The 17,782-nt window shown below is 38.7% G+C and overlaps 1 protein-coding gene across 1 annotated transcript; it reads right to left on the bottom strand.

The window, feature by feature from the left end:
• Window positions 1-3,831: 3,831 nt before the first annotated feature.
• LOC110287458 (G protein-coupled receptor 83-like) lies at window positions 3,832-6,191 on the bottom strand. Its single transcript, XM_021154070.2, has 4 exons — window positions 5,802-6,191; window positions 5,481-5,606; window positions 4,961-5,094; window positions 3,832-4,552 (listed from the first exon to the last, which is right to left on the bottom strand). Exons 1-4 carry the CDS (start codon window positions 6,189-6,191, stop codon window positions 3,832-3,834), a joined length of 1,371 nt encoding a protein of 456 aa, XP_021009729.1.
• Between the last annotated feature and the right edge of the window lie 11,591 nt (window positions 6,192-17,782).

Genomic DNA, 17,782 nt, shown 5'->3' on the forward strand with positions numbered 1-17,782 from the left:
TTCACAGGCTGTTGCTTCTAAAGTCAATATGTCTTTTTTAGGCTACTTGTTACTGAGTTGCTTTTTGGAAGCTTAAGATAATGCATGGTTTCTGCACTAATGAAAGAAATAGCTTTCATTTACTTTATTTAGCTTTATTAAGTTTTAATTGAGCACATACATAGTCACAAAGGATTCACAAAGATCTGTAGTTTTAAACACTTGAAAAATTATTCCAGTCAAAATATACTTAAGTACAAAACCCAGCTGACACAAAATAATCTCAGAGTCAGCCACCTCTAAACCCTTCATTTGAACCCTTCCCACATTTGAACAGATCATCTGAGTAGAGCTTCCGAGTAGAACTTGGAGCTCCAGAACTTTATAATTCACCCTTGCTGGTTGTCAAGCAGAACAGTTCCCTCAAACATAACCTGTTCCAAAGTCCAACATCAATAATCATTCTTTGGGGGAATTTCAGTATTCCATAAAAACAAGCACACATAAATAAAACAGTATTTGTTTTTGTTTTTTGTTTTTTTTGCAGTTTGCGAACTATTTGGCAGATAAATGGTTAAATATAACACCATAAAACACTTTAAGCACACTTTAGAAGAGCACCATAAATGAGTACTATTACGCTTAATATATTACTATGATATCTAAAACATTAACAAATATAAATATGTAATACAATTATTGAGAATCACATTGAGTCATAAATAGAGGGAGATTATTAGAAAAGAGATGACAAGTCAGAATAGAAACCCTGTGTCATTTCTGTACTTTGTAAACACTTTACATCTTTCAAGTTTTCTCTTTTGATTTCTTATCTGCCACCCTTCTCAGAGCAGAAATGCTAAAATACAGAAAAGCCTACTGAGGAACTAACTCAAAATCATTCATTTGCCTATTACTTAGCTTGTGCTTCTTTATTTTTCAGTCTCCTAGAATTCTGCTAGTGTCCCTGTCTTTGCTCTGGAAAGCTCTTCTTCTCAGCAGTGTTCTGTCTAATCTCATTTCAAGTAATCGAAACAGGCAGTAGAAGCTTGCCCAATGAGATACATCAAGTAATCTTTTCTTAAATATCTTCATAGCCTTCTTAGCTGTGTACTGGTCTGCACTTCAAGGGAGCACAGCAACATCGATTTAACAATATTTAACAATAATAGTAGTAACATTACAATTAGGGTAATATTAACAGCAATAATCACAAGGTGGGTAACAAGAAAATGAACCTATTAACAACAATAATAATACCTGTTATCACAGATAACTCTGGCAATAGCCCTATAAGGTAGTAGGTATTATTATCCACCTTTTATAGACAAGGAAACTGGGGCACACTAAGGCCACATGACTTTCCTAAGGTCACACAAATGGTTGACTCAAGAACAAAAAAAGCCTTGTCCCATTATTCTGAATCCTGGGCTTGTTTCCACTATAGGGAATTCTTGCCTTACATCAAAATCAAAGCACAAAGTGCTTTTTGCTTGTACAGACACTGTTCCTATCACACAAATCGAATATGTGCTAGATTTCTTTCAGTAACAGGTTTCTTAGAGCCACTACTCCCTGCTAAAGTAAATCAATTAGATCACCAAAGGTCCCATACCTAAGGTAAAGTATGTGGCCATGAATAAATTTGTCTTCTACATAAAGTTAGCTTAAATTAGTTCACAATGTTATAGCTCTTCAATTTATAAGCAGATACTAATACCTACATTTATAATCAGATATTAAATTATAACTATTCACAAAGGAAATATAAGCAAACAACTCAGCTAGAAAGAACAATCTCATTAAGGAATGCTGAGATCTCAAGGAAACTGTTAGACTCTTCTCAATATCCTAGCACATGGTGCCCTCTGATGGATTTTCTAAGACAACATAAGACACACAAACAAGAATGTTTGTTTACTGTCCTAGGAAGGAAGGAAATTTCTGTGACCAAAAAATAAAAGTATATGAAACTGTAGGAGGGAGATCTGTATACAGGGACAACTGGAAAAGGAATAATGAGTTAATATTAGACTGAGCAAGACACCAAGGAGAGGAAGGAGTGAAGGAAAGAAAGAGCGAACAAGGGAAAAGGAGAGGGAGGGGGAGGGCGAGGGATGGGGAGACAGAAGGGGAGAGAGAGAAGAAGAGGGAGATTGAGAGAGAGAAGGGAGTGCAAAGTAGGGGAAGCAAACAGAAAATAGAGTCTAGAGTGGAACAAAGCACCGGAAATGAGGAGGCTTCAATTACTGAAGAGATGATGAGCCTCAGCACAGGAAGTTGTGAACCTCTGGTTAAGGCAGCAACCAAAATCCAAGTTTAATAGCCCAGAACAAAGAAATATGGAAAAGTGAGCACCTGGGTGAAATGTTGAAAGGAGACAATGTTGGAATCTACAGGGATATGTTTAAATGAGAACATATACCATACCCAGCATGTGAAAATGATATAATTTACAAAAAATATAGAATGGTAAATAAAGTGAATTGAGTTGAAATGCTGTATATGAGAAAGAGAAATAAAACTAGAGCCTTTAGTGACAATGTGACATAGTTAGGGGAAAGCATAGAGACAGCAAAGGAATGGAAGTAGCACAGAAGAGCACAACTCAGATTATGAATCTGTAAAACTTTCACAGGAAGATATATAACATAAAAAACATAAAATAAAATCAAAGAAAGAAGTGAAGCACCAACTGTAAAGAAATGCTGATTCCAGAGGCAAAAAGTTGCCACAATCTCAGAGCCTGCAAGACTTCACTTTAAGGCATGAAATCTTATCTAGGCTCAGTTAGCATGGAAATTACAGGTAGAAATAAGTGAGAGCACCAGGCAGGTAGATAGCATGAGAGGTAACAAGTAGCAATATATACATGCTTATATCTGTGTTAACATAAAACTGTATGCTTGTATGTACATGTAAGCACTTGATTATGTCATGTTCCAATTTAGGGTGCAAAAATTTGTAGTTGATAGGGAGCAGTTTAGGGGTTGAAAATGCTAATCTATTTGTTATTGAAAATATTAGGGGAAAGATAGGACCACAAATCAGTGGATAGTCAACTCAGATGGGCAGTTCTAATAGGAAATGTCAATAAATTCATCAGAGACCACATATGCCAGTATACACTAGTTAAATTAGCTAGTACAAATATCAAGTAGTTCCTCCAGATAAAGTCTACAGTTTATACACAAGATGAGATATCTGAAGCTGGGGAAATCAGTCTAAAGTCAAATATCTGTACAGACTGAGTTTTACAGTCACATTTACAAAGATGGGGTAATAGAAGTTCAGAGTCATTCACTAGTATTTCTTGTTCCTTAACATGAGTATTAGCCTCAGACTAAGTTGATGCAGAAAGTAATCATATAACAGCACCAAGTCGGTGCACAAGGGCAGTGAAGAAAAGGAAGGTGTACCTATTGGCAGAGAGGGGCTACCATGTAGTCTTTCTAGTGACTCCTTTACACTGATATCTTTCAACCAAGGTTCCTCCATCTTATTTTCTCTACTAGTGATAATCACATGTCAAAACTGGAGGCAAAAAAAGAATCTTATTCAGGAAATCTAGCTTTCATAAATACATCTGCGAAGTAAGTAAGGTACGTGAGTCAACAAATTCCTTCAGGGTATGTCACATTCAGTTTTCTCGAGTATGGCACAGCAGATTAATCAATTAGAGCTCTGCTGCCAGAACTACGAATCAAAACCATAAATGGATTTGTGAGGCTGCACATGATATTAAAACACGGTCCTCAGCATCTAAGTTAAAGGTTGTCCCATCTCTGACTAAATTGTCTGTGCCAAGGTACTCATTAAGTAAGATTCCAGTGGATCAGGTGGTTGTCCAACTTAGTGACTGCTAGTCTGCATGTGGATACAAAAGTAAGTATCCCGAGTTGAAGGCCCTGGTTCCTCATCTAGAGTGGGATCTGGATCTTCCCATTCCCCTTGGACAGAGACCTGGGAATTATCCCCTGTAGCCAAACTGGGATCCTCAAAAACCTGGGGCTCTGGAACAGCCAGGGGAACTCGTAGCAGTGAAGACGTCTGGAGCTCCCTAAGCTCATGACTCTCCTGTGGTTTTATTTGCTGAATCTGGGAGTTACTACACACAAACAGTGATTGCATCCTGAAAGATGATATAGATCTTAGTTTGGCACGGAAGCTCCTGTTGAGCCAACAGTAGATGAAAGGATTGTAGCAGGTGCTGCTCATTGCAAACCAATGAAAGGCATAGAAAAGCACACTGTCATTTTCTACACCTGCATTGGAAATAAGAACCACATAGAAGTTAAGTGGAAACCAACAAACTGCAAAGACCAATACAATAAGTATCAACATCCGGATGCTCTTCTTGCGCTTCTGGTAGTGTGCCATAAGTTGACGAGCAGATGCATCACCAATAGCATTTTGAATCCACAACCTCTTTCCTAGGTGAGAATACGTTACAACAATCACCAGAAGTGGCAGGATATACAACAAGATAAATGTCCCGAGGTCCACATACTTTGAAACCAGTACGTTGGGTCCAGGAAAAGAAGGGAGGCAGTAGCTCCTGGTATCACCATCCCTGGAGGAAAGAAGAATAGAAATTAAGATAATAGGATTAGCTGAATGAACACTTGAACACGTCTAGTAGCTACTTTGCAGAATATGTCCATATAAAATCCCAGACTCTTGAAACTTTAGGTCTTAATTTCTTAAATTTTAAAATTAAGGAGGTTGACTAAAATGTTATCTCTTGCAGGTCTAGTCTAGGTATAGATTAAACTGAAGACAACCAGATGCTTCATCGCCAGTTATCTTGACTGCCCATCCTCTTGGTTCCACTAACACATTGGAATTAGAAAATGTTGCCATATCTTCTATTCAGGAAAACGGGGAAGTGATGAGAGAGTAGTTAAGAACATTACAAATGTGAACTTCCTGGGAGTCTCTAGAAAGAAAAAGTTGAAATTATCCATTATGTCTGACTTACATGTTGACGAGAGTGAACAGATTTTGGTAAATCGCATGAGGCAGAGCAAGGAACACTGCAATACTCCAGATTATGGCAACAACAAATAGGCATTGGGAGTGGGTTAGCCTTGGTTTCATTGGGTGCAGAATTACCTACAAAAGAGAAGCAACAGCCTTCCTGAATCGGTCCAGGTCAGTTTGTTTGCATAATCAAACACAAGTCAATAAGTTTCTGCTTGGATTACAGAATTTACTTGTACTATTAATTTATCTTATTCCAATATAAGCACAGATGGATTAAAATAGTTTAGGGGTAAAAGAGAGAAGGCATAAAACACATATATATATATAATCTCAAATCTCTGAAATTCTAAATGGTCTCGAGCTGTAAGAGTATGTATGACAGTGGGGGGAAAATGTCTGAAAACATTCTACTCTCAAAGATTTTCCACCCTGTAGATTTCTGTAAGATGTGTAAACTTCCAGGCTATTTCTCACTTCCTGCACTTTTATTCAGAACTGTCCTCAAGTTGTCTTACCCGGTGCCGGTCCATAGCAACTGCCATCAGTGTAAGAGTTGAAACATGGAGAGAGCAGTACTGAGCAAACCGACTGACATGGCACATGATCCTACCGAAAACCCACTGTCCACTCAGAAAACGAGCCTAGGGTAAGAAATCAATAAAACAAGGAAGGTTAATTATTAAAATATTGCTCTTAAGCATTACAGAGAAGCCAGAGGCTAGAATAAAGGCCCCTGGCATGCATATTCCTGTTTGTTTTCTAAGTTCCATCATCCACCCCTAAATGGAGCAGCTTCATTTTTAAGTGCTGAAACCAACTCTATATAAATCACTCACCAGAGCAAATGGACTGTTGAGCAGGATTATCAAAATGTCAGATATTGCCAGATTGAAGATGAGAAGGCCTGTTGATTTCTTGATTTCCTTGTGCTTGACAAAAACTTGGCATACCAGGGAATTGCCAAAGAGAGATATCACTATGATGACAGCGTATGCAAATGTCAGCACGATCTTTGCCATGATGTGGGGATTGCCCCCCAGCCATCTCCTGACTGATCCTGTTGGCCCTCCCCATTCTGCACTGGAGATATTGGTTCCATTCTGGGTTGTGTGATTGCAGCTTTGATCCTCTATTGATGGAACCCAACTGACATTTTCTCCGAGCCAATCAATGGCACTTTCCATTTGTGACAGGAAAGGAGACACTCCCTTGAAGGAAGTGTTCATTTTTGTTTGGGGAAAATTAAGCAGGTCTCAAGGGACCATAAAGGATATAGAAACTGAAGTCCTTTTCCAAATCCTTGCAAACAGAAACTCCTGGTTCCACCTAAAATGGGAAGAATCAAGCACATTAGCATTGAATAGAACATTAGGTCCAACAAAAAAGAAGAAACCAGGTCTTCACTTTTTTTTTAGTCAGCCCACTTTGACTGATATATTATCCTGTGAAGCCAATTATATCACACATACAGAATGATAACTGTACCAGCTTGTATTCTTACCATGATATTATATAAATACTGCCTAAAACAGTCGCTGCCTTCTAATATATATTCCATTAATTAATTGTTTAGTAATTAATGCCTAATCAGATTTGGGTTGTAGAGGTCTATCAGGATAGGTATACTGTATTATTTCCATAGAGTTGTAGGATTATGGAAGTCTAACCTTTATAACTTGCTTTGTGAAGAATTTTATATAAATAAAATGATCAAGTAAGAAGAAATGGACTTCTAAATAGGTGGCTAGACTCTAACTGCAGAGGCTATCACCTATTTAATAAAGGATGAGGGAAGGAATGAGTATGTTTACAAACATGTAAAAGGGTAGGATGTCAGAGACTGTAAACTCAAAAGCAAGACTTTTGTTCTCATTTTCATACTGCCCCTGTCACTAAATGGCAGTATGGCTGTGCAAATAAATAACTGACTGACAAATTTTATTGCATATTTCTAAATTTTAAAACAACCCTCAAAATGTTTTCAACATAAAGAAATGGTAAATTTGTGAGGTGAAATCTATGCCAATACCACACAGTCCAATTCTTTCACACTGCATTCATTTGTCAAAATGTAATAATACATATAACAAATATGCATACTCATTGTGTTAACCAAAAATAAAACTACACACTTAAAAGTTATTTTTCCTTGGTTTCTCTAATAATCTAATGGAGATGCTCTATGCTTCATAAGCTGATGCAGAAGATTAAATTAGTATGAATGAATGAATATGTATACTATTCAAACAACTTCTTCACGATAGAAAATTCTCCATGTTTCCTTCTGTTTGAATCCATCTTCATTGTTGTTTTTAAGCGAATAAGTTCCAGTTAAAAGAGAGAAAATGACATTTTTCCAGTGTGTGTGTGTGGGGAGGGGGTTGGGTGTGTGTGGGTGTTTGTGTGTGTGTGGTTTTGTTGTTAGTTCATGTCCATGGGGGGTTGTGCATTGACATTTGTTTTTATCTGTTTTGTATAACTGATTTAATTTAGAAAGTTATGTTCTGTTGCTTATGTAAACTCATATATAGCATGATTATATTGCCATGATGCAGTCTTTTATAGTGTGCATTTTCTAAACAAGATCTGACTGTGTGTTTGGTGGTATGTTTGCATGCTATGTAATTATGTGATACATTTTTCTGCTGTGCATGCACTTGTATAGCATGTTTTTTTTTTTTTTCTGAGTGTGTCTTGTATATGTTTGTGCAGAACAGATAATGTAGTGCTGTTTGTGATATTGGCTATACTGGGGAGGAGTCACAGATTTTTCTTTTTCTTTTTTTTTTTTTCTCTTCTTCCCACCTCGTTCTAGCTCCTTCTCCATATCACAAAATCTATTATGGAAAACTTTGGATGTAGCTGAGTGACACTTAGGATACCTGAAAAACTGGGTCCCATCCTAAACACTCCACAATTACATCACAAATATTTTAATCAGCCTGCCCCCCCCCACCACCACCACACACAAACTTGTTATTCCTGAACTGGTAATGCAGAAGAATCACAGTTTTGAGGACAGCCTGGGCTGTAATAACCAGTTCCAAGTGGAGATGTATAGTGTTAGCCTGTCTCAAAAATGTTTGTGCTATGGGGAAAACAAGGAGAATCCTTACACTAAGGTTTGGGATCCCTTTTGACCACATAGAGTTCCTAAATTGCTCTTTTGACTTGGGGCAGTCAGGCTGTAGTGCATGGCTCTGACTGAGCAAGGGGTGCCTCAACATAGCATCTAAATAAGCCAGGTTTTGAGCCTTAAGGTTTGAGCTTCTGCCCCTCCCTTTGTTGCAAGGGAATATGAGGGGAGGGGGAGGGAGCTCCAAGCCGTTTCTGGAATTTTCTAAACCATCAATTGGGGGAAGGGATTAAAAACTCAAAACTACTTCTCTCCAGCAAGACTTCCTTTTAGTCAAACGGTCAGAAGGGGGCAGTGGAGAGGAATATGTAATTTCATTCATAGCCCCTTCCCCAAATTTCAGGAGGGCGGTGCTTTAAGGAAACACGTCATCTTGAGACCTCAGCCTTGCGAGGGTGGTTGCTATTGGTGACCACCCCTCAACCTCCAGCAACACCCTGGAGACTGAGATCCTAGAGTTCTAATCACAGAGATTTGTTCTTTACTGCCTTGCTGGTTAAAAGGCTGACGAACACTGATTCCTCTCTACCCTAGGCTGGCGCCCCCTCCCCAGTTATGAAGCAAATGATTCCAGCGGGGAAGGGTTCCTGTGGGAAGAGAGACATAGCCCTGATACCAGCCCTTTGCCCTTTGCAGCCCATTTTCTCCCCGGGGAGCGAGATAGGGAGCAGTGTGAGGGGGTCTGGGAAGGGAATGCATACCCTGAATCTCTAAAACTAGCAGCTGGCTTTCCAAGTCCTGAGGTCAAGCTTACAGTTTGTTTGTACTTTGACGCGCAAGAAATCACCACTACCATCACCCCCTTCTCCACCACCACCACCACAGTAACAACAACAACAACAACAACTATAACAACAAAAAACAAAAACAGCATTTTCTCATTTTAGAAGTGCGACAGTGTGGGGGCTAAAACACCTAGAAGTCTGAAAATGGGGTGGGATGTAGTAAATAGAAAGGAGCGCTTTCAAACAGGCTTTGGAGCAGATATTCTCACTTTTCAGGAGTGCCAGGATCCCTGATGATAAGAACAGACAAAACAGGAGGGAATTTCTAGGGACTCACCCAGAGCTCTTAAGAATTAGGCATTTTGCGCTTGCAGATAACCTGTGGAATAAATGCATCCTGAAAAAGATACAGGATGAGGAATCTGGGGTGTGGGCACCTGGTGGACTTGGGGCTTCCATGTCCCCAAACCTTTCTATTTCATGGGCAGTCTGACTTGATCTACCCATTTCCCTGTTTACCTGTTGTCAGTTGCAGGGACAGCAGCTCACCCCCACATATTTCCAGACTTTCCTGTGAATGTTAGAGAGAGAGAGAGAGAGAGAGAGAGAGAGAGAGAGAGAGAGAGAGAGAGAGAGAGAGAGAGACTTACCTTAGAATCCAGAGACGGACTGGAAATCTAGGAGTCTACCAGTCTCAGTCTGCTGGTCAGGCAGAAGATAGCTGAAGACGGACTGGCGGACTAGCCGCCTAGCCGCCTGGCCTGTCCGTCCAGGTTCCTGCCCACTTCAGAGCCTGAGGTGTCTCTGGCTCTGCGCACCACAGCCAACTGCCGCAGGCAGAGTCGTGCGCACTCCCCCGCGTCAGTGGGACTGGGTAGTGACCCTAAGCAATAGGGGGCGGGGCCCCGCGAGGGCTGGCAGAGCTTTGCGCGAGACTTTGCCTGTACCACGAGATGCTGTCTGGGTCCGCAACACACAGGGTGGGGGAAATGAGGGGGGCACAGGTGGCCTTTGCAGCTAAATCAGAGCTAGTTGATTTTTTTTTTCCACACTCCGACTGTGTAACTGAGCCTCTCGTCTTCCCTGTTAAGACAGGGACACTTTGGGGGCTAGACCAGATGATGCATCTAAATTTGGGGGTTGGTTGCTGCGGATGGGGTGCATTACTGTTTTTAAAAAATAAAAAATAAATAAAAAATTAAAAAAAAAAACCTCACTCATCTAAATAATCTCATTTCAGTTCATCAACCAGAATGTAATTAACATACAACTCTCTGCCCACGTTCTTTCATTCCAGATTTCCTGTTACCCACCTCTGCAAGGTATCTCGGTAGTCAGATTAAAAAAAAAAAAAAAAAAACCTACATGGAGCCATAACCAAGCGAACAGGATGGAGCTTTCGCGAACTGCAGAGGCTTGGAATCTGGAGGCGGAAGGTGGCAGGTGAATGAGAAAAAGAAATAGTTAGGGAAAAGGCACCTTTAGAAAGCTGCCTTAGAGTATACTTAGGGTGGTGCCAAACAACGTATGTGACATAAGAACTATGCACGAGCTTTTGCAAAACCATTGTGGTGGGTATTTTCCACGGATCCATTTTTTCCCCCTTAGGAGAAGGAAAACAGAGGGGGGGGGGATAAAAGGAAGATGAGAAGATAGAAACAGGAGTTTCCTGGCATAAAATTTCCAGGTCACTTTAGAAAACATTATTCGAACCACTTGTGGTTCAGCTATTTTATTTCTAGAAAATTCTTTTCTGCCCTCATTCTGGGCTCTCTCTCTCTCTCTCTCTCTCTCTCTCTCTCTCTGTGTGTGTGTGTGTGTGTGTGTGTGTGTGTGCGTGTGTGCGTGTGTGTGTGTGTGCGTGTACAGGTAGAGAAAATAGCCTCACACTGTACTTTTAATACACAGATTGGATTCCTCATTTTCTCCATGATCTCTCTTCTGAATTTTCTCAAAGGAATATATAAGTAATCAGAGAGCTCTTTGATGCAATGACTCACTGAGTCTCTGTGCGTAAAACAGAGGTGCCCTTAATCTTTTCACATCTGATTTTCACTCAGTAATATGCAAATTCTCTGGATTTCTATAAAGCTCAGTTTTTTTTTCAGGTAGTGTAAAAATCCCATTTTGTTTTTCTTTTATAACATATTTCCTACCAAAGAGTTTAGGAGTAACTCCATCTGTCAAAATCACTAAATATCTCCCCTCAAAGATAAAGATTTCTAAAATCTTTCTCGAATATATTTGACTTCCTTTGGGCACTTCAGGAGAGCCCCACTCCTCACCTATCTATGAGTTTGTGTGACAGACTTTCTCTCCCAGTTACTTCCAGCTTTTAACAAAATGAAAAATTTCAGAATGGGAACACCTCATAACTTTTCCTCACTCTTTTACCAGAAGCTATTAAAAACGTTTCCATTTGGATATGAATATTTACCAAGAAAATAAAAGCAGGGTGGAAGCAAGCTCATCTTTGCAGCATCCCGTGGTTCCTTTTGTAACCAGTCTAGAAACACTGTGCTGTTTTCTGCACAGGGTCAATTCACTAAAGCCAGAAGCTGGAGAAATTCTGTTTATAAAATTGGACACCAAATTTATCTAGGTAGGCAAAGAGTATTGTTCTTGCATCTCTCCTCTGGTTAAAATTTACTCCTAGACACTATTGAAGGTTTCCTTATCTTCTCACACCTTTATCAAAGTTCTCTTAACCACAGAGCAGCAAGCATCTTCATTTGACTCAGCATTTCCTCTTTAAAGGGGCCTATACAATCTGTTCCACATTGAAATAGAGGTCAAATACTCTAGAAACATTACCAACTATTCTTTCATTTTGCGAAATTTCAATGTTACAACTATAGTCGACCTCTGATAGCCACTGATCAGACCCCTACAGGCCCACAATGCCTTTAGACTTCAAGAGCCCCTCAACCAACAATGGGATAACCTCAAAAAAGCACAACCGGGGATGAACAGTGGATTCCAGACCTAGAAGGCAGCCATTTGGATAAGATAATCTAACTTGCTTTCACTCTACAGTGGCCTTGAAGTAATTACTTTCACTCAATCTCCTGCTACCTGCACATCACACAACTCCATCTTCCTTTCCTAATCCTTGTTTCTCTCTTAGGTAGGCTATAGCATCATTAACTTTGTAGAAATCTTCTTTACCCTGCCAGGCTTTGGTACAGCCAAAACACAGCTATCGCTTCCATTAAGTGCCCAGGATTTGAGTCGGATCTTCAGCTTGCTTCTAAAGCTGCACTTCTTGTTATTCTTCAGAAATCTTCCAGCTAAGGAATGCAGCGGCTGCACGTGTGGCTCACGGAGAGTTAGCTGAAGCTAGCCAATCAAGGACTGAAGAAAGAGAGCACAAGCTCCAGAGCTGTCAAGCTCTTCCCACAGATCAAAGCCCTCCTGGTAACAGATTTATAGGATTTCTCACGGAAGGAGGAGTGGGCGGAGCTGCAGACTATTGGTTCAGAGAAGGGGCGCGCAGCGGGGAGGAGAGAGAGGCTGAGGGCTCCGTGGCTTATTTTGCTGCCCACGGAGTGCCAGTTTTGAATGCTCTAATATGGCAGGCAGTTTTCCAAGCCACTGTTTCCCATAATTTATGTTCAAATACAGGCAAATTTCTGCGTTTATCTTCCACTCCACCACAACCTAAACATCTCTCTAAGGCACAGCCCTGCCCCCCCCCCCCAAAAGATGAGGTAAAAGGGTTTTCTTTGTTGAACACAGGGGCACACCTGGTACCTAATCTTATACAATGGTGCTGATTTTAAAAGCTTTAAACCAAAATTAACACACACACACACACACACACACACACACACACACACACACACACACATACTTTCTTTTTCGGAGAGAAAGCACACAAAAAGGAGAATAATGTGCTTCAGGTGGAAATATTAGTGGGAAAGCCAAGCCGCCCCTATACCATATGATTCCCCACATTCTCATGATGCCTCAAGATAAATTCTCTGAAGTAACAACATAATGTTACTGATTTGTTTGTCATACGTTGTACATTTAGAAGTTCAGGTGTATTGGATTAATGTGAGATTGTTCTGTAATTTCTGTGCTTCTCTGTCAGTAAGTAAATGTAGCTTACTGCAGAGATAAAACAGCAAGCCAACACTTAACGTTTCTTTTAGTTATTTACTGACTTGGGGATGTTTGTACCCCCATCAAATTACCTAACCTTGTTGATGATTCCTGCCACAAAAGTCTTTCTCTATATTTATCTTAACATCTACCAAACTCTTAGCTTACTTAATAACTCATCCATCTGACTTCCCTCCTCTTTGCATCCATGGATAGCAATAATTATGGCTCAGCCAAGTCAGATTAATCTAAATAGCACTTTTATTTTATCATTCTTACTGAATATGAAGCATAAATAGCTGTCTTGTTCCTAAAATTCTGCCTCTATAGAGGTTGCTCTAAAATTTGCTCCATACCATCTAAAACTATTTCTCAGGACCTAGCCATAACATATCTAGTTTTTCAGTTTTCATTTTCAATTCTAGTTCTCAGTAAAGTCTCCCTTTGTTATTTTCTATTGGTTTCCTAAAATATAGTCATTTAGTAGAAAATTTACCTAGATTAATTTCACAATCAAGTGATTATGTAATATTCACAGAATTTTACAACCATCACTAAAATACATTCTAGAACCTTTTCATGACCACAAAAAGAAATGTGATACCCATTTCTTTCTATTTTACCTTAGACAAGCATTATTCTTCAATTTTTAAAAATAACTAATGTATTTTTTGCATATAAGTATTTTATATATGGGTTATTGTATATAAATACAATTATAGATGATTTTCATGGTCTTGTTTTATATAGTATAGTGGTCTCCTTTATAAAAAGATTATTTTATGTGTATATGTGTTGTTCTTGCATGTATGTGCACTGTATGTACATGTGGTGGCCTTGTAAGACCGAAGACAACATTGTATTCCCTGGAACTGGAAGTTATACAGATTATAAGCAATCATGTGGGTCCGGGAAACCAAACCCAGGTCCCCTGGAAAAGGGTAAGACCTGTTTATCAGTGGGTCATCTCTCCAGCCTAGTAATGCTTTCTTTTTAATTAAAATATGTTAATTTAACAAGTGATTGGGTTTCATTGTGATGTTTTCATATGTAATGAACATTGCTCACACCTTCTCTTACCTTTCCTCCCCCTCCTATTTCTCTCTTCCTACATCCCTAATAGTTTCCACTCCACAACCTTACTGCCATGTTTTTTTTTTTTATTCCTCTAAATTCCTTATGATAGAAAATATACAGCACTTGATGTGATGGTTAATATTGATTTTCAATATGATGGAATCTAGAACCACTAGACTATAGAAATAAATTTAAGGGTATAACCACAAGGGATTGTTTACATTGTGATAATTGATATGAGATGATGACTCACAGAAAATATGATTGGTACCATTCCATGTGCAATGGTCCAGTACTGAATAAAAAGGAAAAGATAAGATACATATTTATTTTCTCTGCTTCTTGTGTACAGATACAATGTAAGCAGCTGCTTCATTCTTCTTTCACTGCAATTTCCTCACTATAAAAAAATTGTATTGTAAACTGTGAGAACTATGAGATAAAGCAAAGTGACGTTTCCAGGTATTTATTATGTTAACAAGACAATACTAATAATATGCTTGCTTTCCTGAGTCTGGGTTATTTCACTTACAGGCTGGTCTTCATTTCTATTGAATTTCCTACAGATGACAAATTTTCATTTTTTTTGACTAAATAGAACTCCATTATAAATATATACTACGTTTTCTTTCTTTAAGGATGTGTGTGTGTGTGTGTGTGTGTGTGTGTGTGTGTGTGTACATGAATGCTGGTTTTTCCAGAAGTCAGTGTCCTTAGAGATGGAGGTACGGCTAGGTAATGCGGGTGCTAAGAAGAGAACTCCAGTCCTCTAGAAGAAAATGAAGTGCTCTTAACTGCTGAGTTATCTCTCCAGCCCTCTACATTTTACTTATCCATTTACCTGATAACAGGCACAGGATTTAATCTCATAACTTAGATATTGTAAACAGTGCTGTAATAAACACATGTGCTACATTTTTGCATTGACTTAGATGCTTTGGGTATACACCAAGATATCATACAAATAGATTACATTATAGTTCTGATTTTTACTATTTTGAGGAAACACCATACGGAATTCTAGTGACTGGAACAATTCACATACCAGAATTTTACAGCTTTTTAAAGACACCCCACATCCTCATCAACATTTAACATTATTTTTTTTTTAATTATAATCATTCTGACTGGTATGAAATGAAATGTAAATGTAGTTTGTTTTGAGGTAGTCTTGTTATATTGTGCAGGCTGCACTTCAACTCATGACCCAGCCTGTACTAACTACGATTGCAGGCTAATAATCATTCATAACCTCACCTCATTCTCAATGTAGTACTGAATTGTACATGTCTGGTAGTTAAAGGTCTTGAACATTGTTAATTTAGATTTTGACCATTTGTTCTCCTGTGTTTGAAGAAGGATGTTCAGTTCATTTAGTCAATTAAGATATTTGTTCTTTATTGTTTGTTCATTTTTAAAATTCTACTTTATATTCTGAATACTGAATCTTCACCCGGTCCTACGTATTTAATTTTCTTCTTGAGATGTTGAGAATGGGATTCTTTCACAGTAGGCTCATTTTCTCCATTTTTATATTTCTTCCTATAATACATACATGATATAGCCTTATAGCTATCATAGTGGGTATGAATTAAGATCTCATTTTGGTATTGATTTGCAGTTCTGTGCCCACAAATGTGATTCAGTATCTTTTCATGTGACAAGCAACAATTTGCATATGTTTGTTGGAGATATTCAACAATATTCAAATATTTTGGTCATTGTAATTTTTATTTTTAAATTATTGAATCTTATGTCTTATTTATGCAATGTGAGTCCACATCATTTACTGTACATGATTTATGAATAGTTTCTCTTCTGAATATTTCTCTCTACTTTCTTGATAATTTGAAACACAAGATACTTTGCTTTTGATTATATTACATGTGTTTATTTTCCTTTGGCTACTAAAGTTTTTAGTGCTACATCTAAGAAACCATCATTTAATAAAAGGTCATGAAGATTTATTCCTATCATTTTAAAGTAAATACTTCAGTTTGAGACATTTGAGATTTTGTTAATTTATAAGTGAATTGCTGAGTACTTCTGAAATCTGGGTCCTATTTTATTTTTCTGCATGTGATTTATCCAGTCAATCCAAGACCATTTGTTGAAAATGTTCTTCCTTGGAATACTTTTTGAAAATCCATTCATTGTAAACATAAAATGTAATTTCTCAACTCTCAATTTTGTTCCACTAATATATATATTTATCTGTATAGAATTACCTCACCATCTTGATTGCTGAAGCTCTGTAGAAAACTGAAATAGGCATTTGTGGATAAGATCTTTGCCTTGCGCAATAATTATTTCGATCTTATGGATTCCTCAGATTTTCATGCAAAATTTGAGTTCAGCTTGTCACTTGGGGAAAAAGAGCTAGCCTGATGTTTGATAAGGACTTTATGGAATATGTAGCTATTGTAAAGAACATTAACACCTTCACATGTTGCCTTTTAAGTTATGAACATGAGATTCACAAAATAGCTTTCATTTTATTTACATTTCACTTAATTTTTTCAAGAATGGTTTGTAGTTTTCAAGGTAAAACTTTTTGTTCATTTTGTTAAATTTCTTTACTATTTCTTTTTTTTTAATTTAATTTTATTTGGAATTCATTTTTTACACTTCAAATTCCATTCCCCTCCCCTCCCCATCCACCACCTGACTGTTTCACATCCCACACCTCCTCCCCATTCCACCCCATCTTCACATGGATTTCCCAACCCCCACCCCTATTATTTCTTTTACTAAAGACCTGCAAGCCATCAATTGCTATACTATGTCTTTATACAGACTATAATATTTAACAGATATTTCTGTATTTTTAATAGTTTAGTCACTTTCATTTAAAAATATTGTTTAGACATGCATAAGATTCTTAGTTAATAAGTTATAACATTTTAATATACTACCCCTCTACTCTCTGGACTTCATTTCTGATTTAGAAATCTTTATTTTCCACTTTTTATTGGATATTTTCTTTATTTACATTTCAAATTGTTTCCCCTTTTCAGATCTCACCTTCAGAAACCCTCTATCCCATCATGCCTCCCCCTGCCTCTATGAGGTTGCTCTCCAACCCACCCAACTAGTCCTTCCTGCCCTAGCATTCCCCTACACTGGGACATTGAGCCATCACAGGACCAAAAGCTTCTCCTCCCACTGATGCCAACAAGGCCTTCCTTCCTCTGCCACATATACTGCTAGAGCCATGGGTTTCTCCGTGTGCACTCTTTAGTTGGTGGTCCAGTCCCCGGGAGCTCCAGGAGATCCAGCCAGGTGACACAGTTGCTCCCTCCATGGGGCTGCAAACCCCCTCAGTTCCTTCAGTCCCTTCTCCAACTCCCCCACTGGGGACCCCGTGCTCAGTCCATTGGTTGGCTACAGGCATCCTCATCTGTATTTGTCAGGCTCTGGCAGAGCATCTCAGGAGACAGCCATATCAGGTTCCTGTCAGCAAGCACTTCCAGCATCCATAATAGCATCCAGGTTTGGTGACTGTGTGTGGGATAGCTCATATCCACTTATCAGTGAGTGCATACCATGTGTGTTCCTTTGTGACTGAGGTACCTTGCTTGGGATAATATTTTCAAGTTCCATCCTGTTCACATCCATGCCTGTGAATTTCATGAAGCCATTGTTTTAATAACTGAGTAGTACTCCATTGTGTAAATTTACCACGTTTTCTGTATCCATTCCTCTGTTGAGGGACATCTGGGTTCTTTCCAGCTTCTGGCTATTATAAATATGGCTGCTATGAACATTGTGG

The sequence above is a fragment of the Mus caroli genome, unplaced genomic scaffold (assembly GCF_978045245.1).
Source record: "Mus caroli unplaced genomic scaffold, Mus_caroli_1 scaffold_5, whole genome shotgun sequence".
In the NCBI taxonomy this organism is placed as follows: Eukaryota; Metazoa; Chordata; class Mammalia; order Rodentia; family Muridae; genus Mus; species Mus caroli.